A 24,203-nucleotide genomic window follows, 5' to 3' on the forward strand; every position below is an offset into this window, starting at 1 on the left:
TCATTGCATCTATCTCATCTTTTTTATTCTCTGTAAAACCATTAATATGCTCTGAATTAATACTATCATTCACACTCACAATTCTCTGGTACAACCTCGCCGTTTCTTGTCATATCCCCATTTTCTTCGTTCTGAAGTTTGACAAAAATATCACACTCACGATCTGAAATACACTTCAATTCCTCATTCTCCCTACATTTTCTACACACGTTCACTTCTTTATTATCATCTAACCACACTCCGCAAAGTGTACATTTCGCAGATAGTACACTGAATCACCTCCTTTATATTACCGTTCTTTAATAAAGATGGCGAACCATCATTACCAGCCGCCATTTTCCTTCGTACGGGAGCCGTACTTACTTCTAACGTATTTTATCAAATTATAAAATGAAACACCAAAAACACACAAACAGACGCACTAAGATACGCAAGGCAAACAAACCTATGCAATATTCAAGTAAATTTATCAACGATAACTGAAAATAACACTTATCTTATCAGGAGCTTTCACGAACACTACACACTACGAATCCCTCTCAACACTCTATATATAGTAGACTTTCGACTGACCCAGGGGATTTTGTTTATAAAATTGCCTAGTGCGCCCACTATCAAATATTGTTAGAAATTACTTTGTAGAAAGGAACAAGTGTATAAAATGAATGGAGGTTTATTTCATGAAGACTTTATTTCATTTCACTCAGATTTCTTGTAGTATTCGAGTAACATTATTTTCTTTCTTTGCCTTATCAGTATTCTATCAGTTTACAAATGTATGGATGTTTTTCATTCTCTGTTTGTTTTTAACTATATTATTTTTGCAGTGTGTAAAAGAAAGAGTTGCTCTTTCATTCTTAAAAAGTGGAGTTTTATATACAGGAAAGTCAACCAAGGGATCAAAACAAATTGCTTTACTTTCAGTTTTTAAACAGTAATATTTAATTTTTTTTTGTTAACTAAAAATTAAAATTGCATGGATAATTGTACCTATATTGTATCAGCATGCATTTATCAATCAATATATAAGTTAGTTTCCTTTTACTGATTATCTGGGGAAATTGAGAAATTAGCATAGCTGGTCTGCTCTCTTAACCATCTAGCCATGGGTTTGAATGCACTATGGGCATGAATGTTTGTGAATATCTTTTGGTGGTAGATGAATGTCATTTCCCAGTGAGACCAGTCTGCTTATTGGAGGCCTGAAGTAGCTTGGCAAAATATTCCACGTTTGGTCTCTAGTGTAGAGTTTCTGAGTCATGTATCCCTTAGCCTAACCATGGTATGGATTACTAATGTAACTACTGGATAACAGCTTTCATTAGAGGGAAGGGAGGGATCCCATCTTCTTGTGTGAAATTTGTTATAGTAAATGTTTTTTTGGCATGCCATTGAAGTTATGAGACTTAGGCTGAGACTTTTTTTGGGGTTATTTGTTATGGTGGGGCTTCACTAATGCTGTTTGCTCTAGTGAGAATTGAATGTATACTTATTTACAGTCACTTAATCTCTAAAAATTACAGGTAAATAATTTTTTTTTCACAATAGTGAAAATCTTCAGTTTTTTTTTTTATGAGGACATAATCAGAAAAAATGACAGTACTATAAATATTTGGATAAATTATAATTTTTTATTTTACTTAGATACTTATAATTTTAATAGGTGTAAAGCTATAAAAGTTTATATTCCTATTAACTGCTTCTTCTGTCTGATTTTATAGGATGATGGCAAGACAACTAAGTGGAGAGTTGAAAATTCATGGGGTGAAGACAGAGGCGAAAAAGGTAATTTATTTATATATTAACATTACAATAAACGTCCGTGCGGTTAGCCTAGTGGCTTTGCGCTTCGCAACCATATGCCTGGGGAAGGAGTGTCCAAGGTTCGATTCCCCGTCAACGGCGTGAGGAGCTCAAGGATCTTCCTCAGCCATAACCAAGTTAGCCAGTCTTGGGCGTGGACAGCAGGGTTTTTTTCGCCAGTTTATCTGGTGTTTTTCATCCCGCAAGCAGGCAAACCGGTCAGAGGACACACACGGACTACAGTCAGGAATACTGACCCAGCCATAGGTCTCATTTGTCAGCCTATGCCGGTTCCGGAGCCCGGATGAAATTGGGGGGGGGGGGGGGGGGGGGGGAAACTAGATGGTACCGTGAACTCCCGTATAAAAGGGGGAAAACGCTGTATCATCACACGAAATAAATAAATTACAATAAATGAACAAAAGGCCTCAACAATATCTACCATCAGTTTCTTAACTCTTTGTCTCTATACCATTTTCCAGTGAGGGAAGAATAGGATAACCTAGTTAGTTTACTTCTATCCAACCGAAGTTCAATATCTTGTCTAATTTCTCATCTTAAAATATTTGCTCCTGTTGATCTTCCTTTTACAACATCCAGATTCTTATACAGAAAGCATTTTCTGTTATCTTCCAGCTTTTTCCTCAGAGCTTCTGTAGGTCAGTCGATTTACGTTAGAAAGACCTGGATTCAAATACTGTCTTGATTGCATAGTATCTTTATAAGGCTCTTTCAAAAGAAGATGAATTAGCCAATTTCATATGGAGTCGTGATAGCAAGGTTTTTCATTCAACAAGAAAACAATTGCATCTGACAGACATAGACTAGTTGCCTCTATTGTAGTATCAATTAGCATTCTCTGAAGTCAAATTAGTTACTTGGCCATTACAGATCACTTTGTCTACATACAAAAGGAAGATATACTAACACTTTCATGATTTGGTATTTGCTCTAAAGAAATCTCTTTCCCAGTCAATCATTTTCAGATAAGAATATCATTTATGTGAATGTCAAGTATCATATTTCATAATGAATAAAAAATTATTTATATCTTTCAAATCAAGTTGAAGTACTCTACTAATTACTAAGAATTATTTTCTATTCTTGGGTGAAATAATTGAAAATGTGAGGTTTTACATAGTCCAACATTGCACTGAAGATGATATCTGGATTTCTTCTAATATCTAATATTGTTTCTTGTGCAAGAATGTCATTTCCTCATAAGAAACTTTTTTTTTTCTTAGTACTGGGTACACTTCATAGACAGTGCTTTACTAACTACATTTTTTGCTACAGATCTGTAGCGAAAAATGTCAGGGTGTGTGGTGCACACCCACGGAACATCAATATCACCAACATATTTTTGCATTTTTTCCTGTTGAGACTCCCGTAATTGTTTCCTGGCTTCACATGATTCCTAAACTTAACACAATATATTAATGCTTTGAAGAGAACACTTTTTTTTACACGATTGAGTTCAAGGCTACATTGTAATTGGTTGGTGATTTTAGAACTTGTGTAAAATTGGCAATTTTTGTTTGTTTTTCCCTTATGAAATTAGCTTTTTATAGTATATTATTAATGTAGATTTTCATGTTTTTAGTGTTTTGTAACAATATTGCAGTATAAATATAGTTTAAAATGGTGCCAAAAACCACACAAGAAACATAACACTAAGAAGAGCAGTGAAGTCAAGAATAAGAAGGCTTGTCCCATTGGGGTAGTTATTGAAAATGAATTAATCTCCAAAATACCAAAGTTAAAGCAGCTTATCATAGACGATGTGGGAATTACAGAAAGTTGAGCAGTATTTAAATTAACATAGGGAGGAAAAGAAAATTAAGCAGCAGAATAAGAAACAACAAAGCACAAAATCAGATAAGTAATGTTTGTAAAAATCCAGCCTGGTTAACATATCCACTCTCCAGCCAAAAGGCTGCGGGTTTGAATCCCGTTGTGGGCATGGATGTTTGTGATTGTCTGTGAAAATACTAGTGGTGTTAGCGGGCAGTAGATGTGGTGTTGGTGTAAATGGTTGTGGTAGATGATGGTAGTTGAGTGGTGGAGACAGAGTTATAAGAGTAGGTGCCCTCCCTCGATGAGTCTTTGGACTCCCTGGAGGTGTCACGTAATAATAATAATAATAAAAAGGTTGTTATTTGGTATGGCTTCTCTATCATAAAGCATGCTCTTGATGAGCGGGTTATAACTTTGAGTTTTCCAGGAGCAAAAATTGAAACATAACATGCAGTTGAAAAACAAAAGTAAACGAGATCCTATTTGCAGTAGGTACTAACAACTTAACTAGTGATAGTTCAGTATGAGAGAGGACATAAAAAGGTTATTGGAATATGCGAGATATGATAAAAATGAATTAAGAAGGGTTATGATGGCAAATGATTCAATGCATAAACTTCGTATAAAGAATGGATGCGAACTTTTGGATGTGCAGAGAGAGTTTGAGGGAAGACTGGATTTGTATAACAGGGACTTACACTTGCATATTTTTAGCATCAGGAGTCTTAAAAATTGATAACTGGCATGAGACCTAACAGAGAGAGAAACTAAATTATAATTGTGCTAATGAAGGGAATGGGCATTATTATGGAAATGTTTATGAGGAGAGAACGATTTCAACTTTGTGTTCATCTGGTTCGGACCCATCAAATGTGTGCAAAGATGTCTATATGTATAAGGCACTAGAGAATAATAGAGATCTACAAGTTGTCCAACTGTGTCGTGCAGACAAGACTATACAAAAGAACATGCAGGGAAATTATTATGTCTATACACGAATGCTAGGAGTATTGGAAACAAAGGAGTAGTGACTCCCCGCAATCTGATTAGACCTCAGATTATAGGCATTAGTGAGACTTGGCTATCAGAATCAGACATACTAACTGGTATTGAGTGTAAAGGGTACAATATTTTTAGGAAGGATAGACAGGATAGGAGAGGAGGAGGTATGCTGCTCATTGGATGACTTGAATTCAGTTAGTGTTGAGATTTATGATTGTAGTACTAGTAACAGTACTTTCATGTGGCAGTGAATTTGAAGCCATCTGGTGTGAGTTGGTATCTAACAAGATCAGTTATGTAGTGGGATGTTTTACAGATCTGGTGGATCAGTTGATGAAGAAATGCATCATCAAATAAAGATGATGGGTGCAAAAATTTTAATCATAATGGGGGAATTTAATTATCCAAACATTGATTGGTAGCTATGAAATCACATAAGAATCAAACTGAATTTATTGAGCTGTACTGAGACATTTCTGCAAACAGCATGTGACAGAAGGAACTCAAGGTCAAAGAGTGTTAGAGAAAAGAAAGTTTATTAAGGGAAGATCATGTTTTAACAACCTGCTCATATTCTATAGTAATGTTACCATTGAACTAGACAAGGAGAATGGATACAATGTGAAACACCCTCTGACTATCTGATGATAGTGTCAGAGGGTGATTCAATTAGAGACATCAGTGCATGGTAAGCTTTTAAAAAATACTAAATGATGCAATATCAGAATGTGTCCTGAGAGTTCAAAGAATAAATAGGGTAGCAATCAAATGGATGTGTAATCTTATTAAGCAAGAGATTTGTCAGAAATGGATGATGTAGAAGGAATAATGTGTGCATAAGGATGATCTCCATTATGCAAATTATAAGCAGCAGGCTAGAATAGTCACAACTGCTGTACAGAAGGTTGAGTATGAAAAGAAACTGGCTCTGCAAGCTAAAGACAACCCACAAGAATTCTATCGATATGCTGTAAGTAAAATAAAGAATGAATGTGAAAGAATAACTCTTCTGAATGCAGATGGTGTTGAGAGTGACTGATGCAGAAGAGGCTGTTCAACTAATGAGTGCCTATTTTGTGAGAGGTGTATGCAACATTGAGTTCACTGCTACCTTTTCATTGAATGAAAAAAACTCAGGTGTATGAAGAGGTATTAGACCTGTTGCACAAACTATAACAATTCAGCAGTAGGGACTGATGGGATATCAGCATGAGAGCTGAAAGAGTGTTCAGATGAACTGGCTATTCCTTTAACAAGGCTATAAAATTTGAGTCCCAAAACAATGAAGATTCTGCAAGAATGGAAAGAATGCATAGTAATCCCATTGCACAAGGATGGTCCAACTATTGACCAATAAGTATCTCAGGATAGTGGTGAAGATTTTGGAAAAATTGGTTAGGGCTCACATTTAGAAATAGGTTGACAGTGAATCTCTACTTTGCAATGAACAGTGTGGGTTTACTAAGGGAAGGTCATATCTTAGCAACTTGCTCATATTCTATTATAATGTTACCATTGAACTAGACAAGGAGAATGGATCACTGTGATACTTTTGGATTTGCTAAGGCTTTTGACAGAATACAGCATGGAAGACTGTTGCAAAAATTGGAGAATATGGGATTAGGTTATAAAATATTAGCATAGATAAGAGGATGGCTGACTGACAGACATCAAAGTGGTAGATGGGATATGTCAGTCTTCAAGATTTAAGGTTACTATTGGTGTACCACAATGTCAGTCTTTGGTCCACTGTTATTCAATCTGTATATTACTGATATTACTGATATTGGGAAGGATTTGACAGGCAACACAACTATTTGCTGATGATGCAAAGATAGGAAGGGTAATCAGGAATGCTCCTGATATGCAGTATTTGCAGAATGATTTGAATAGGCTGGAATTATGGCATGGGAAAGTAGATTGCAAATACAACTCAAAAGATAATTGCCATGCTGATACAAACTTTCACATGCTAAGATAAAGATGTCATTTTGCCTCTTTACAAGACCTCATCATCATCATCATCATCATCATCAAATTCCTGCCATGTACCCACAAGGGGTGTACAGGATATCATAGTACTACATGAAAAAATTATATCATTACTAACTTCCTATCTACAATTTTCCTCCAAATCAGTCTGTTACTTGTCAAGACTCCAACATTATCAGATCTTATATTTCTATCGTCTAAGGCACTTTGTACCGTATCAATCCACCTATATCTTGGTCTTCTCCTGGGTCGTTTTGCTGCCAACCTGACAGAGAACATTTGTTTTGCTAATCTTTCCTCGCCCATTCTGTTTAGGTGACCATACCACCTGAGATTAGCTCTGCTAACGCATTCCTGGATGCTCACAATGTCAAATTCTTTCCTAATATCCTCGTTTTTAATATGATATTGCCATTGATGCCACCTGTTCACGCCTATAATCTTTCTCAGGACTCTCATATCTGCGGTCTCTAGTCTTTGGTCAAGTGTTTTACTTCTGACCCAGCTCTCAGATCCATAAGTTAAAACTGGTTTGAACACTGTCTTGTATACAACTAATTTAGTGTTCCTACTAATTTCTTTCTTATTCCATATGAATTTATTCAATTGACTTCCTACCATACCAGCTTTGCTGATTCTGTTGTCTATTTCTATATTTAATTTACCATCTTCATTAAAATCATGCCTAAGTAGCTGAAATGTTTTACTTGTTCCACAGATTCTCCATTCACAACACAGTTGACATTTTCAATGATTCTGCCTATTTTCATTGTCTTTGTCTTTTTTATTGCTGACCTTCATACCATATCTATTACAACAGCTATTCAATTTAGTCAGAGAATCTTGCAGACTTGTAGCGGATTTATTTAGAAGTATAACATCATCCGCATAAAGCAAAGAGCTGATATTAACATCTCCAATTTTGATATCATGTTTAATACCACTTTCCTTCATAATGTGATCCATATAGATAATGAATAACAAAGGGGATAATGTACATCCTTGTCTCACAGCAGATTAACATTAAACCATCTTCCTGTACTTCAATTCTAACTGCTGACTTACAACTCAAATAAAGACTAAGTATTGCTTGATATAATGCCCCATTGACACCATATAACTGCAGCTTATTGAACAGCTTCTCTCTTGGCACCTTATCATATGCCTTTTCCAAATCGACAAAACTTAAATACAGATCTTTGTTATATTCCCATGCTTTCTTGACTATTTGTCGTAAAGTGAAGATCTGATCCTGACAGCCTCTGTTTGGCCTGAATCCAGCTTGTTCTTCACTAAGCTTTTCTTCCACAATTCTTCTGAACTGTTTCTCAAGTATACTTGCATAGATCTTGCCAGGAACTTTCAGTAGGGAAATACCTCTGTAATTCTCACATTGTTTTATTTCCCTTTTTATATATGGGTACTATGAGAGCTCTACTCCAATCATCGGGAATTCATCCCTCTGTCCAAGCTTACTGAACTATACAGTGCAGCCACTGTAAGACTCTTATACCACCATACTTCAGCATTTCTGGTCGAATATCATCTACTCCAGCTGCCTTTCCACATTTCAAGCCTTTGATGGCTTTTTCTACTTTAAGTATGGATATGTATTCCTGCCTGCATGCCTGGTCAGTGTTTTTTACCACTGTGCTGTCATCACTGCTTGTTTCATTTAGCAGTTTTTCAAAGTAATTACTCCATACTTCAAGGATATCTTTTTCTCCAGTTTTCATGTCACCTTTATCATCTCTAACTCCTTTTACAGCACTCTTTCCTCCATTTCTGAGCTTCTTCAACAACCTCCAGAATATTTTGCCACCTTCTTGATATTTATTTTCTATATTCTTGCCAAAGTCCTCCCATGACTTTTGTTTAGTTAGTTTTACACAGTGTTTAGCATTCTTGCATTTGTCTCTATGTTCTCTAAGAGCACAAGCTGACTTATTTGACAGGAACGTTTGATATGCTTTCTTCTTTTCCTTCACTGCCTCTTTAACTTCTTGTGTTCACCAGGGAGTTCTGATTTTTTTATCCTTGCAGACAACCTCACCACATGCCTCTCTGGCAGAATCAATCAATGTTTTCTTCAGAGTTTGCCACTGAATCTCCAAGGTTTGATTCCTGTTCTCAAACTCTTTCATTATTTCTTCAATAATCTTTGTGTATTTTAGTCTACAGTTCACATCTGAGAGCTGCTCAACTTTTATTCGCTTTAAAACTTTTTTACATGTTATTCTTTTCAATATGAAATTCAATTTTATCCTGCTGAAGACTAAATAGTGATCACTTCCAATTTCAAATCCTCTATACACTCTGGTGTCCTGCACCAGGGAGAAAACATCACTATCAACAATAACATAGTCAATGAGACTTTTCTTATTCCTAGCCTCTTCTCTCCATGTGAATTTGTGCACATTTTTATGTTGGAACATGGTGTTAGTAATAACTAGTCCATGTCCTGAGCAGAAATCCAACAGGTATTTGCCATTATTATTAGCTTTGCTCTTTTCTCCAAATTTTCCCAAAATATTTTTGTATGTCTCACAATCATTTCCTACTCTGCTATTTAGATCCCCAACAAGGACCAACTTTTCCCTTTTCATTGTGTCAGTTGCTTTTTCTAAAGCCTCAAAAAATTCCTCCACTTCTACCTTAGTAGAACCTTTTGTGGGACCATAGGCACAAATAAGTCTCATTGTCCAGTTCCCCATTCTCATATTTGCCCACATTTACTTGAGACTGACTGCCATTCAAGAAGATTTGCCTCGTATTTTGTGTTGAATACTATGGCTACTCCTTCTTTTCCTTGATTGTCGTTGCCTGAATATAACATTTTGTATTTATTGCTCAGAAAGATCTCACCAGTTTTGGCCTTTTTTGTTTTAGTCACCCCTATTATGTCGATCTGGTACTTATCTAATTCCTCAGCTAGCTCCATTTCTTTGTCATTCAGGCTTCTTACGTTGATAGTACCGATCTTTAACTCTGGTGATGTTGAGTTGGGGTTTGTTTTCAGATTTGTTCCAGTAGCTGACTTTTCGCTGTTCGACCTGGTTCCCTTGCGAAAACAACGGGGGCCTTGTTTGACCGGGCGACGCCCCAGCCGGCATGAAATTTTGTCATGTTGTACCATCATTTTTTATTTTGGTTTAACCAATAAGAATACAATTTGGTCGGCTAAATCCCAAATTGCCAGCCCATCCTCGTTCGTTCAGTATCCAAGTAGATACCCAACAGGGTGCACCACGAGAAGGTGATGATTGGACATTAGGTCAGAAGCCCTGGTCGGTTCTCCGCATTCCTTTAAAGGCTATGTGGAGGTCTCCTCTCAGTTATACAGCTTTGACCCTTAAGCACCCCCTTTACAAGACCTTATTTGGACTATTGTGTGCAGGTCTGGTCTCCTGGTTTCCATTGTGATTCTGATACAGTGGAGAGAGTGCAGCAAAGGAGATTGTTAAAAATAATATCAGGATTGTGGAATACTGATTATGAAGAGAGATTGAGAATTTGTAAACTGCAGACACTAGCAAACAGGAGAAAGAGGGGGAGGGGTGATATGATTGAGACTTACAATCTCCTGAAAGGCCCATACAGGATTTCAGTTGATGGAATTTTTCATTTTATTGAGCATTGGGAAAGGACGAGGTGTGTGTGAAGGCTAGATTTTTCTCTAACAGGGTGGTGTGTGTGTGTTTGGAATGTGTCTGTGCAGCAAGCAGTGTGAATGAATTCAAGAATAAGTATGATAGCTGGCATGTTTAGTATGTGACCTCCCTCGATGAGTCTCTTACTTCCTGGAGGTCTCTCTCAATAATAAACATTACATCACATTCAAGATATAGTCTAGGTTTGAGGTCACAAATATGGACACTTGAAGAGACATACAGATGGTGCAGCGGGTCAAATTCTTAGCGTCCCAGACGGCAAGGCAGCATGTGAATAGCACCCAGAAATCAGTGGGATTGGTTATTGTTAACCAATCCAATTGAATGTCATTTACTGTTTTTGTTTGAGTTTCATCTGTTTTGCATGTGTGCAGTGTTAATTGACATTTAGCACACAGATATACACAAGTTTTTAATATTATTGTTAATAATTGGTGGATTTTTATATAGATAAGTATTCATAGATATTTTCTTAATATTAATCCTGCCATAGAGATGATCTCTGTTTCTAACAATTATTTTTTTATTTCCGAGTGTACCTATATATTATTATATGCACAAGGGTTCACTCCAATTGGTGCAATGATCTTAACTCTTTCTTTCAGAATCCAAATAAACACTGACTCAAGACCAAATACAAAATAAATGCATTTAATAAAACAAAAACAATATATATACACTTCAAACAATATTACATAACTACAAATTAATTGGATCCAAGGCCTTTTTAAAATAAACTTACACTTAAGCCTAAACACTTTGTTTTCAAAATGACAAAATGTTCATAGCCAGTTTCTCTCTCTCTGTCAAGGCCCTTCTCCAGAGACATATGACTTTATTCTTCATTTTTACAGGATCCTATGTAGCACACACATTAATTCTTCCGAACTTAATTCTGTCTCTTTTCTTCAGTAGAAATAATAGTCGGATCCGGCGTCCTTAATACAGATGAAACTTCCTAATCAGAGTTTACTCGAACATTCCTTTAGAACGTAAATAGCAAATTCTTCTTGTATTCACTAAATGCTCATTGACAGTCTTAACTCTTCCAATAAAAAAAACTTACAGTTCTACAATTTCCTTTTTGGAATCTACTATAAATCTTTCAATTAGTGTTTCCTCCAATATTTCGTTTAAAACGCATACAGCAATATTTCCCTTTTATTTATCCACATAATTATTCCACATTAAAACTTAATAGTTCCACGATTCCTTTTTTGGAATATACTATTAATTTTCCTCCGACTGTCGCAATAAAACTTAAGTTCCTCTGAATCTAAATATCTGCCGGCCTGTGTTCTAAATTCCTTCCGAACGCTCTCTTGTTTACAGCTGTTACTCAGATACCGAACGCTTTCTTGTCAGCTGTCAATCACTCATCAAACTTCTCAGCGAGCATGCGCACTGCATGAAACTGGTAAGCAAGAAGTTAGGTATAAATATAAATAATGGCTGACACATTGTCTCCGTTAGCGACAAGAGAATGTCTTCATAAAACACAACCTTTGATAATTTTAAATTACAATAAAATTCTTTTAAGTAATACAAATATCAAATCTGGTAAGTACATCAATTTTTTGACTTCTTTACATATCACTTTTGACAAAACAATTTCCATAACGGGCACATCGCAAGTTATGAAAACAAAACTAATAAACATTTTAACATAAATAATTCGTAAAAATATTCAGAATTTTAATTATGTGTGAAGTGTTAATTGACATTTAGCACACCGATATACACAAGTGTTTAATATTATCATCATCTGAGACTTCCAGGGAGGCTATAAATTGCACAAACCAGCTGTCCTACTTTCCCTGCTCTGTGAGAGAAAAACCTATCTCTTACTCCCTTCTTGACTGTGAACAAACGTAACTTCTATAGATCCCCACCTTCCACATAACGATATCCTATAACACCCATTCAAAAGTTTATAGACCTCTATCATAGCACCCCTCTTTCCCCCCTGTTAACAGTCTGTAATCCATATTCTCGCAATCTAAATCTATGTATCAAAATCCAGGTATAATCTTTGTAACTCTTCTTTGCACCCTTGGAACCTGGAAGACCAAATCTGTGCACAATAATCCAGGTGTGAATAACTTTTTTTTTTTGGTTTTGGCAACCTCTATTTGTCCTGAATCCAGCAGGTTTAGCAACCATTTCTTTTAGCGTTTTTTTTCAAGTATGCATTAATACAATAAGTGCTCTCTAGTCATCTATTAGTTTTGCTTATGATCAAACAGAACTGATCAACATTAGTTGATTGCATTGTAGCCAATGCAAGATTTTCATGCCACATCTTATGGTATAAAATGTCTGGCCTTGGCAGCTGATATTTTAAATTAATTATCCCTACTTCAGCTGCCTTTCAGGTTTTGGTTGGCTGATTTTCAAAGTAATCACTCCAGACAATTAGGATATCCTTGTCAATTTTTATATTTTTTGGTTCATTTTTTCATCCCATGATTTTTTCCCCCTCTTTCCCTCTCATGTTAAGCTAGTTTTACATGCAACTTAGCCTTCCTGCATTTTTCTTTATAGTCCTACCTATTAACAACATGTTGGAACAGATTTCATCTTTTCATGGGTGCTTTGTATAACTTTTGTCCACAATGAAGTTTCAATTTTTTCTTTCTTACCCTTATGTCAAGTTTCTAAATCTATTACAATTTCATATTATGCAGATATGTTGGCTTTTTTTCTTTCTGGTGCAGAAAAGTGATCTGGTTACATTGAAACAGAGTTAATACAACACTCAAGATTATTAAAATAAGGTATTTTAAGTTATTTTTGGGATGTATTGCAGATCGAATTTAAGTATGGATTTTACTATAATAAACATCAGCATGTGCATGGTCAAAATTCTAGATCAGTTTTTGTTTGAGATGGCCTGCTGAGGCTGGTGGGTGTGTGTATAGGCTCTAATAATCAATTCAAACAATCGACAGAAATATAATGTAGCTACTGCCTGATTCAGACAGCAGGTATTATATTTTTTAATATAGTTATTTTTAAATATATAAACTACTGTGTTAATGTTTCTCTGCTAGGATTTTTTTTTATTTCTTTCTAGGATACTTGGTGATGACAACAGAATGGTTTAAGGAGTTTGTGTTTGAAGTTGTGGTAGACAAGCAGCACATCCCTCCTGAAGTAATGGAAGTGTTCAAACAAGAACCAGTAGTTTTACCAGCATGGGATCCAATGGGTGCTTTAGCATCTTGACTTTTTTAGGAATATTTAGTATTGTCTTTAAATACAATGTATGTAGGTGGTGGATTAAGACTTTAATTTGACAATATTACTGGACTGCTTTTATATTTTATTTTTACTTATATGCTCTTTGCATTGTGTGCAAAGTTATTTTTTACATAAATTTTATTCCTGTTTGTAGTTATAAATCTTGAATGTACAGAAAAAAATCTTTTATTGTACTTTTTTTTTGAGTAATAAGCTCTTTAGGGTTATGCTAGGCTAAATCACACGTGATAGCATTTTTATGCTTGTTCTTTTGCTGAAAATGTATGAAAGATGATGTATTGAAATACATTAAATATTAAGTGGCCATGAAAAGTAAGTTTTTTAAAAAAAATACTAGGAGAGTTAAGTGTATGTGTATTTCATAATGTCTCTAATATGGCAGTTATGATTCTCTTAATAAAGATTTTTGGAAGTGATCTGATTACATTGAAACAGTTTATTTTAGTAATCTTGTGTTTTATATTAAGTTATTTTTGAGGTTGTATTGAAGATCAAATATTAAACGTCTCAACTCTGTTAAAAAAAAACTTTATTACTATGATCTCCTTTCTATATTATGTTTTTTTTTTTTTTTTTTTTAATCGACATCCTGCTTTAAATATTTAAAGCCTAAAGATATATTATAAACCCAGATACAGTATAATTAACCAATATACATTTCTAACCTGATTTTTTTCCCTGCATGAATATATAAATGAAATGAATAAAACCATTCTTGATGAAGAAAGCTTTTCTTCATAAAGAATGGCTTTCTTCAAAGACATTTTTTTAGAAAGCTTCATGAAGAATTTTGAAAACACTAAGCATTAAAATTAAGACATACATGCAGAATATAAGACAGAGCACAAATACCAATACGATGAAGTTGTCTTTTCACTGAATGTTCACTTAATTATTTCAATTATTATACAGCTGTGTGCACAGGAGGGGAAGAAGTCTTGTGTAATTTAAAATAGGAAGTTTGTCAGCAATCATATGGTGGATAAAATTTGTATCCATTGTTACTGTCAAAGTTGATTGATGTAATGTCCATAATCTGCAGGGAAAACAAGATCCAGAAAGTATCTCTTTAGATTCCACATCTAAGCTACCTTTATTCAAATGAAAAAAAAAAAAAAAATCTACCTCGGTTACCTACAACGTAAAGCTAGATAACAGAGGAGAAGACCTCCACACCTTTAAGAAATGGGGAGAACCTCATTGGGGGCTCTTCTGTGTCCAATCCTCACCTTATTAGGTATCCACCTAGACACCAAGTAAACAAGGATTAGCTAGCTGTTTAGAACTTTATTTTAAACCAATATAGTTCAGTTAACCCAAATAAAGACAGTACAGGGTGGCCCATAAGTCACAAAGGAGTTTACATTGTGAATAACTCATAACTAATTTAAAAAATCTCCAGGTTTTGTATTTCATTATAATTATAACAAAAAAATTATTAAATGTTTAAACTCCTTTCTGACTTATGGGCCATCCTATGCAATGTGATAAAACATGCCAGCTGAGATGAACAAAATTACAGAAGTATCATGTTGACATAAACTGGTGTTACTGAAACAGACAAGATTCTGCTAAACAAGAAGTTATATTTGAGTAGTAGGAAAAAGAAAGAGTAATGATATTATTCAACATAAGCTTCTTGAATGGCAAGCAGAGTGATGTGGACAAATTTCTAAAGGCATTTTATAAAATGCCTTAAAATAAACAGTGTACAAAAAATTTAAAGAGAAAACTGAGGTTTGTTTCATTAAGCTACCTTTAAACATGGCTAAGCAATGTACAAAAGTATCTAAATAAGACTTAAGAAAGAGAAGATAAATATCATAGGTGATAAAATGATCCAGAAGTTATGGAAAAGCTGAAATATTTCACTGTTCTATAGCAATGGTTTTCAAACTATGACTGAAAATGTATATGGAATAGGAGGCAATTTGGCAAAACACTAAACTAGCATTGTCAGCCTTCAGAAACATATGTAGAGCTAATCTGTAATGGTATGGTCACTTTAACAGAATGGGAGAGGAAAGGTTAACAAAACAGGTATTTGATGAAAGGATGGTAGGAAAAACACCCAGTGCTTGGTGGACTGTTACAGTTAGGAGTGCCTTACAAAATCAAAAGCCTTGACATAACCAATTAACTGCAGGAAATTTTTGTTCATAGGAAATTAGTAATAATGTAAACTTAATTATGTACAATTGACTTTCATCATAGCAAACTTCCAGGGACTAGAACAGTTTCCTAGAGTTTCTTTAGCATTGGGAAGTTGATACATCACCTAGCAATTTTTTTTTTTTTTTCCAGTCACATATGTTTTCAGACATGGAACATCGCTACCCAATGAGCAGTTAATATCATCAATAGCTTTGGGATAATATGCCTTCAATCATTTCAGCTGGAAAATAGTTATTTGAAAACCCTAAATATAGCATTTGTAATAATTACATTTTACAATTGAAAACAGTACATGCGATGCTGAAAAATGTAATACTTTCATGTTTGAACTCATATGCGATAATCCTTTACATTTGTCTTGGATTATAATGGATAATGCAAGAATTCATAAACCCACCAATTTGTCAAATATGTTTTAATTATTCATGCCAATTAAAATTAAGTTATGTTTCATGTTGTTTTAATTTATTAAACCAAATACGTCACGCTAGGCTAACACATGTAGTGCTAAGGCAGCACTTGCCTGTCTGAACGTGCCCATTGTCTTCGCATATAGTGCAGGTGTGGTCTGTAAATCTGCTCACTTTGTTAAAATAAGTTTTGTAGTGGATGTTGCAGTGCTCTCATTTACTGGTGATTGTGTTAGGTAACATTAAATTAAATATTAATTAATTTAAATACTATAAAAATAAAAATATTTTTATAGTATTTAAAATGTCAGCAAAGAAGAGAAAGATACAACAAGAAAATCGGGAGTTTAAAAGTGAATGGACCGAAACCTATGCATTTGTAGCAAATACATCAGGATTTCCAATGTGTTTAATATGCCATGAAAAACTTTCAAACAATAAAAAATCAAATATGCTAAGACATTTTTTAAATAAACAAGATACATTTGACAAAGCATATCCACTGGGAGATGAGTAAACCTACTAAATGTTCATTTTCCAAATGGATAAAAGCATCAAGAAATACACCTGTTGCTAGTTTTGTGATCGCTCAAGAAGTTGTTAAACGAGGAAAACCTTTTACAGACGGCGAATGTGAAAGAATGTTTTATTAAAATGTCCGAATTTCTCTTTTGCGATTTTAAAAACAAAGCGGAAATAATTACAAAAATAAAAGACATGCCATTATCTGCTAAGATTGTAAGGGACAGAACTATACGAATGGTAGAAGATATAACAAATCAGAAGGTTACAGATCTAAATTCAACACCAGGATTCTCCATTGCCTGTGACGAATCATGCAATGTGGATGACATTGCACAGATTGTACTTATTTGTAGATACACAAACTCTCAAGGACCTCAGGAAGAATTACTTGATATACTGCCACTTACAGGAGAAACTCGAGAAGACATTGAATCTGCTGTTGCCACTTGCTTGAAAAGTAAGGGTATTAATATTAACAAAATAATATCTATTGCGACCGATGGGCTGCCAAGCATGAAAGATACAAAAAAAGGTTTTGTTTCTTTATTTAAAAAACAAATTTTGCATGATGTGTTTTCCTTTCACTGCATAATCCATCAAGAGATACTTTGTGCACAAACTTTTCCAAAAGAGATAAGTAGTGATGGATTTGGTTGTAGAAATTGTTAACAAAATAATGGGAAGACTGCTACATCGGCAATTTTGTGAACGTCTTAAAGAAATCGATTGCGAATATTCCGATCTTCTTTTGCATAACAGAATAAGATGGCTTTCCAGAGGTGAGGTGTTGATGCGATTTGCCACTTGCCTTGGAGAGGTTAAGTTGTTTCTAAGACAAAAAGGACCTTGAATATGCACAGTTAGAAGATACTCATTGGTTACAAAAATTCTACTTTATGGTAGATATGACTTCTCATTTAAATGCACTAAATAAGAAACTACAGGGAAAGGGAAATACAGCAGTTTTGCTTTTAGAAGTGATTTCGTTTGTACAAAATTATATTTGTTTGTGACAGACTTAGAGAAAGGCACATTATTAAAAATATTTCCTATGTTGAAGTATCAACAAGAACAAGCTGATAATTCCATAAATTTAACCTTTTTCAAAGAAATTGTGGTAAATATGCGATCTGAATTTAATGGGAGATTTGAGGAATTTAGAAAGAACAAGGCAACTATGCCATTTGTATTGCGACCACTTGAAATTAATCCTGCTGAATTAAATTTTTTCACCTTTTGCTGGAATTGACGAGGCTGCATTTCAACTTGAGTTAGAGGACCTGAAAACCAAGGGTTTGTGGAATTCCAACTTTAGAAATCTTGAAGCTGACCTGGAAAGACAAAAATCTACCCTTGCAATACAACAACAAATAGTCTGAAATAGATCTTAAAAAGCAAGATCAGATTGTATTTGACACGTGGAATTGTTTACCAGACACATTCAGTTAAAAAAACACTCATTTGGACTTCTATCGATTTTTGGATCGACATATTTCTGTGAGCAAATATTTTCTAATATGAATTTTATTTAAGTTGAGATTGCTATATAAGATGAGAAGCCAACTAAACAACGTGAGTCTTTCGTCATGTTTGAAAATGAAAATTACGGCTTATTTGCCGCATATTGAGAAACTATCCCAAGATCAACAGCAGAAGTCGCACTAAGAAGATATTTTAAATTAAAGAAATAGGTATGTTATTGGATTTTATACATGTTTTTGTAAGGAGGAGGAAATCTTTGTTTCATTATTTAATATTTAAAAATATATAATTTTGTGTGACATGCCACCCCTGTGTTTTACAAGTATGATAATGTGTTACTGTAAAAAAACTGAATAAATAATTTAATTATATTTTTCAATGTAGTTTCTAAATTTAAAGCAGTGATGAGCAATTAAATAGTAAATCAAATACTTGGTTCGATCCACAAAGAATATTTTCTTTTTCTTTGATAAGAAAATTTATTTTCCATTATTTAGGTACATTTTAATTTTTTAATGTGCACAAATAAATCCAAATGTAAAAATCAACATTCATAAAATAGATTTTTAATTAAAATATACTTTTATTTATTCATATGGAGTTTCCACTCCCGTCCCTCATGGGGGTTAAGTATTTATGGCTGCAGATCCGTGTGTTCACAGGGCCGGTTTGTGGGATGAAAAACCCCACAAACTAGGGGGGAGGGGAACCCTGCTGTCCAAGACTGGCTAATTTGGCTATGGCAGATCCTTAAGCTCCTCACATCGGCAACGGGAATCGAACCCAGGACACTCATTCCACAGGCATATGGTTGCGAAGCACAAAGCCACTAGGCTAACTGCGCGGACATTGAAATATACTAATTCTGCCGTACAAAACTAGCACCGTGTACTGCGAAAAAAATCTGAGAGGGCCGCATGCAGCCCGCAGACCATTGGTTGCGCATCACTGCGAGCGGCTCCCTAAAATTTTAAAAATGGCTCTTCACTCCAAAACGATTGCCGACCCGTATTCTAGACGATAATATATATATATATATATACACACATACATACACTTGTTAAGACCACATGGCAGTTAGTCGCTCATATGCTCTTCTGATGCATATGAAGTTATTGGTATTAATATTAAGTTTTTGGATTAGCTTTGATTAAAAAGTTGTGGGATATATACTAATCTTCAAAAATTATAAATTAGGACTAAAAGCCAGAGAATTTATTCGTGTTTCTCATCTTTAATTCGATACACTGGTGGTAAAATACTAATGAATTTATACTGAGAAACCTTGTGGTTTCTGCCCTATTCTAAGCATCAGCCTGTCACTTTTCATGTTCTTGTTACATTTTAAGTTTTTCTGAGAGGTTCATGCACCTTGTTTCATTGCATGATAAAATAATGGAAAAACACAGCACGAGATATATTTAAACCTCATAAGCTAGCTTTGAAAACAAAAGTATGCAATTTTAATGTATTCAAATTTCTTATTTGAAAGGGACCAATAACAGACAGCATGAATGACCTTGGAGTGGGGGAAAAGTGTGCGTGTGATAATTAGAGAAGCTTGAGATGGAGTGATAGAGATTGGGTATGCTCTACTTCACTCTGTGCTTCCATTGCTTTGGAAGCACAGAGTGAAGAATGTCAGACCAGTGAGACATTCATCTACAGAAGAAAATTAGTTTTGGAACTAAAGATATAAAACTTCCTTACTGATTGTTTCACCCTGCCTAAATGCAACAGTTTAAATTCAAATAATCCATAAAAATCTAAACCTCATGTTAAAAAAAAAAAGTCCTAAGGGCAATGTTTTTCAGAAATACTTGACTATGATGTAAACCAAGAATTTACTTTCTCATCATCATCAAATACCTGACATGTACCCTCAAGGGGTGTACAGGATATGATAGTACTACATGAAAAAATTACATCATTACTAACTTCCTATCTACAATTTTCCTCTAAATCAGTCTGTTACTTGTCAAGACTCCAACATTATCAGATCTTATATTTCTATCGTCTAAGGCACTTTGTACCGTATCAATCCACCTATATCTTCTTCCTCCTCTCGGTCTTTTTCCTGCCAAACCGAATGGGCGAGGAAAGATTATCAAAACGTGTTCTCTGCCAGGTTAAGTGCACATACCACCTGAGATTAGCTCTGCTAATGCATTCCTGGATGCTTACAATGTCAAGCTTTCCTAATATCCTTGTTTTTAATATGATATTGCCATTGATTCCACTTGTTCATGCCTCTAATCTTTCTCAGGACTCTCATATCTGCGGTCTCTAGTCTTTGGTCAAGTGTTTTACTTCTGACCCAGCTCTCAGATCCATAAGTTAAAACTGGTTTGAACACTGTCTTGTATACAGTTAATTTAGTGTTCTGACTAATTTCTCTCTTATTCCATATGAATTTATTCAATTGACTTCCTATTTCGTGCCTAAGTAGCTGAAATTTTACTTGTTCCACAGGTTCTCCATTGACAACACAGTTGACATTTTTAACGATTCTGCCTATTTTCATTGTCTTTATCTTTTTATTGCTGACCTTCATATCATATCTATTACAACAGTTATTCAATTTAGTCATGGAATCTTGCAGACTTGTATCGAATTTTTTAAAAGTATAACATCATCCGCATAAAGCAAAGAGCAGACATTAACATCTCCCATTTCGATATCAAGTTTCATACCACTTCATAATGTAATCCATATAGATAATGAATAACAGAGGGGAATAATGTACATTCTTGTCTCACACGAGATTTAACATTAAACCATCTTCCTGTACTTCCTTCAATTCTAACTGCTGACTTACAACTCTAATACACACTAAGTATTGCTTGATATAATGCCCCATTGACATCATATAACTGTAACATATTGAATAGCTTCTCTCTTGGCACCTTGTTCTATGCCTTTTCCAGATCGACAAAACTTAAATACAGATCTTTGTTATATTCCCACGCTTTCTGAATTATTTGTCGTAAAGTGAAGATCTGATATCCTGACAGCCTCTATTTAGCCTGAATCCAGCTTGTTCTTCAAGCTTTTCTTCCACAATTCTTCTCAACTATTTCTCAAGTATACTTGCATAGATTTTGCCAGGAACACTCAGTAGGGAAATACCTCTGTAATTCTCACATTCAGTTTAATTTCCTTTTTTATATATGGACACTATTAGAGCTCTACTCCACTCATCGGGAATTCGTCCCTCTGTCCAAGCTTTCTGAACTATGCAGTGCAGCCACTGTAAGACTTTTATACCACCATACTTCAGCATTTCTGGTCGAATATCATCTACTCCTGCTGCATTTCCACATTTCAAGCCTTTGATGGCTTTTTCTACTTTAAGTATGGATATGTATTCCTCTTTCCTCCATCTCTAAGCTTCTTCAACAACCTCCAGAATATCTTACCACCTTCTTGATATTTATTTTCTATGTTCTTGCCAAAGTCCTCCCATGACTTTTGTTTAGCTAGTTTTACACAGTGTTTTGCTTTCTTACATTTGTCTCTGTATTCTCTAAGAGCAAAAGCTGATTTATTTGCCATATAACTTTTGATATGCTTTCTTCTTTTCCTTCACTGCCTCTATAACTTCCTGTGTCCACCATGGAGTTCTGATTTTTCTATCCTTGCAGACAACCTCACCACATGCCTCTCTGACTGAATCAATCAGGGTTTTCTTCAAGGCTTGCCACTGAATCTTCAAGGTTTGGTTCCTGTTCTCAAACTTTTTCATTTTTTCTTCAATAATCTTTGTGTATTTTAGTCTACACTTCACATCTGAGAGCTGCTCAGCTTTTATTCGCTTTAAAACTTTCTTACATGGTATTCTTTTCAATATGATTTTCAATTTTATCCTGCTCAAGACTAAATAGTGATCGCTTCCAATTTCAAATCCTCTGTACATTCTGGTGTCTTGCACCAGGGAGAAACATCACTATTAACAATAATATAGTCAACGAGACTTTTCTTATTCCTTGCCTCTTCTCTCCATGTGAATTTGTGCACATTATTATGTTGGAACATGGTTAGTAATAACCAGTTCATGTCCTGAGCAGAAATCCAACAGGTATTTGCCATTATTATTAGATTTGCTCTTTTCTCCAAATTTTTCCAAAATATTTTTGTATGCCTGACAATCATTTCCTACTCTACTATTTAGATCCCCAACAAGGACCAACTTTTCCTTTTTCATTGTGTCAGTTACTTTTTCTAAAGCATCCAAAAATTCCTCCACTTCTACCTTAGTAGAAGCTTCTGTTGGACCATAGGCACAAATAAGTCTCATTGTCCCCATTCTCATATATGAGAATACTCCATTCTCATATTTGTCCACATCACTACTTTAGACTGCCTGCCACTCAAGAAGATTAGCCTCGTATTTTGTGTTGAATACTATGGCTACTATTTCTTTTCCTTGATTGTCATTTCCTGAATATAACATTTTGTATTTATTGCTCAGAAAGATCTCACCAGTTTTTGTCTCAGTCACCCCTATTATGTCGATCTGGTACTTAACTAATTCCTCAGCTAGCTCCATTTCTTTGCCATTCAGGCTTCTTATGTTGATAGTACTGATCTTTAACTCTGGTGATGTTGAGTTGGCGTGTGCTTTCAGATTTGTTCCAGTAGCTGACTTTTCGCTATTCGCCCTGGCAAAAAGAATGGGGGCCCTTGTTTAACCGGGCAACGCCACAGCCAGCATGAAATTTTGTCATGTTGTACCATCATTTTCTATATTGGTTTAAGCCAATAAGAAATTACAATTTGGTCGGCTAAATCCCAAATTTCCAGCCCATCCTCGTACATTCAGTATCCAGGTAGATACCTAATATGGTGTAACACAAGAACACGAGGATTGGACATTAGGTCAGAAGCCCTAGTTGGTTCTCTGCATTCCTTTAAAGGCTATGTGGAGGTCTCCTCTCAGTTATACAGCTTTGACCTTTAAGCACCCCCCAAAATTACTTTCTTGATTTATACAATTCTATCTTCTAAGTAGGTGATGTGTCTTTGTAAATAAATCTAAGTTTAAAAGGCTGTTAAATAATTTCGTATGAAAATTAGCAAAAAGGGACAAACTATGAAAATAGTGTGGAAAGAAATAAAGCAAATATAAACCAAATTTTGTAAGCACTCAAGTATGACTTCTGCTGAAATGGTAGTAGAACCTTCTGTTCTTGTTCCTTATTAAGTCTGTTGGGCAAAACTTTTGATGCACTATTTCCACCTCTCTCATCCTGACTGAATAGCACCATTTCTAAAGGTAAGGCAGACTTAACATCAGTCTTCTCCAACTCTTGTTTAGATGCCCTTGGTATACTGCCCCTGATCTTTCGCGAGAAAATCGAATTATCACCCTATTGCGCAGGTTCTTCACTATTTAGAGATCCACTGATTAATTAGTTATCACCAGTATGGTTTCTGCCATTCTTGTTCTAAAGCAGAACTTGCTATTTCTATACACAGGCCACTGAAAGATTTGGAAAATCTCATTTGATCACTTCAGATATTTCCAAAGAATCCAAGTTTGCCATTATGACCTCCTTTTCAAGCTGACATCTTTTGGTCTCTCCATTCAATCTCCCCTTTGTGAGTAGATTGCAATCTCCCCCTGGTGGTTCATCGCATGTCATTGTGATAGTTCCCTCTCATCTGATCTTCCCACCAATGGGAAAGGCCAGATATATCTTGTCTGTTGTTTCTTACATAACTGATGTGTTCCCTTTGTCTCATTTCGAAGCTTCTAGACGTGTGACCAACATAACTAAGACCACAGGAACAAGATCAGATGTCAAGAAGCTTCGAAATGAGACAAAGGGAACACATCAGTTATATAAGAAACAAAAGACAAGATATATCTGGCCTTTCTTCCCACTTCTCTACAACCAACCACATTACTGAATGAAATAAAAGTTATATGCCTTATATAGAAGAAAACTACCGTTCCAGAATCTTCAAAGCAGCAGCTAGTCGCCCGTTTCACAAAAAACCTCAACAGGAACCAAGGTTTAATCCTACCTGATATATGGAAGACCTTAATCAGATCACTAAAACACATGAAATGAACTTC

General features: G+C 35.1%; 2 protein-coding genes across 3 annotated transcripts in view; one reads left to right on the forward strand and one right to left on the reverse strand.

The window, feature by feature from the left end:
- LOC150100769 (bleomycin hydrolase) overlaps positions 1-13,945 on the forward strand; it is a 157,828-nt gene extending 143,883 nt beyond the window's left edge. For both annotated transcript variants that reach the window (XM_090401341.1, XM_090401342.1), the window contains exons 10-11: positions 1,722-1,785; positions 13,342-13,945. In XM_090401341.1, the coding sequence (XP_090257467.1) occupies positions 1,722-1,785; positions 13,342-13,493 (216 nt within the window). In that variant the 3' untranslated portion in view covers positions 13,494-13,945. The remainder of the gene's footprint in view (positions 1-1,721; positions 1,786-13,341) is intronic.
- A 709-nt stretch (positions 13,946-14,654) lies between these two features.
- Positions 14,655-24,203, reverse strand: part of LOC150100770 (uncharacterized) — a 71,485-nt gene continuing 61,936 nt past the window's right edge. The window contains exon 5 of the mRNA XM_090401964.1: positions 14,655-14,774. Within this exon, the coding sequence (XP_090258090.1) occupies positions 14,708-14,774 (67 nt within the window). The 3' untranslated portion in view covers positions 14,655-14,707. The remainder of the gene's footprint in view (positions 14,775-24,203) is intronic.

This window comes from Typopeltis vanoorti, chromosome 12 (assembly GCF_054136105.1).
Source record: "Typopeltis vanoorti isolate ZY-2024b chromosome 12, IOZ_Tvanoo_1.0, whole genome shotgun sequence".
Classification (NCBI taxonomy): Eukaryota; Metazoa; Arthropoda; class Arachnida; order Uropygi; family Thelyphonidae; genus Typopeltis; species Typopeltis vanoorti.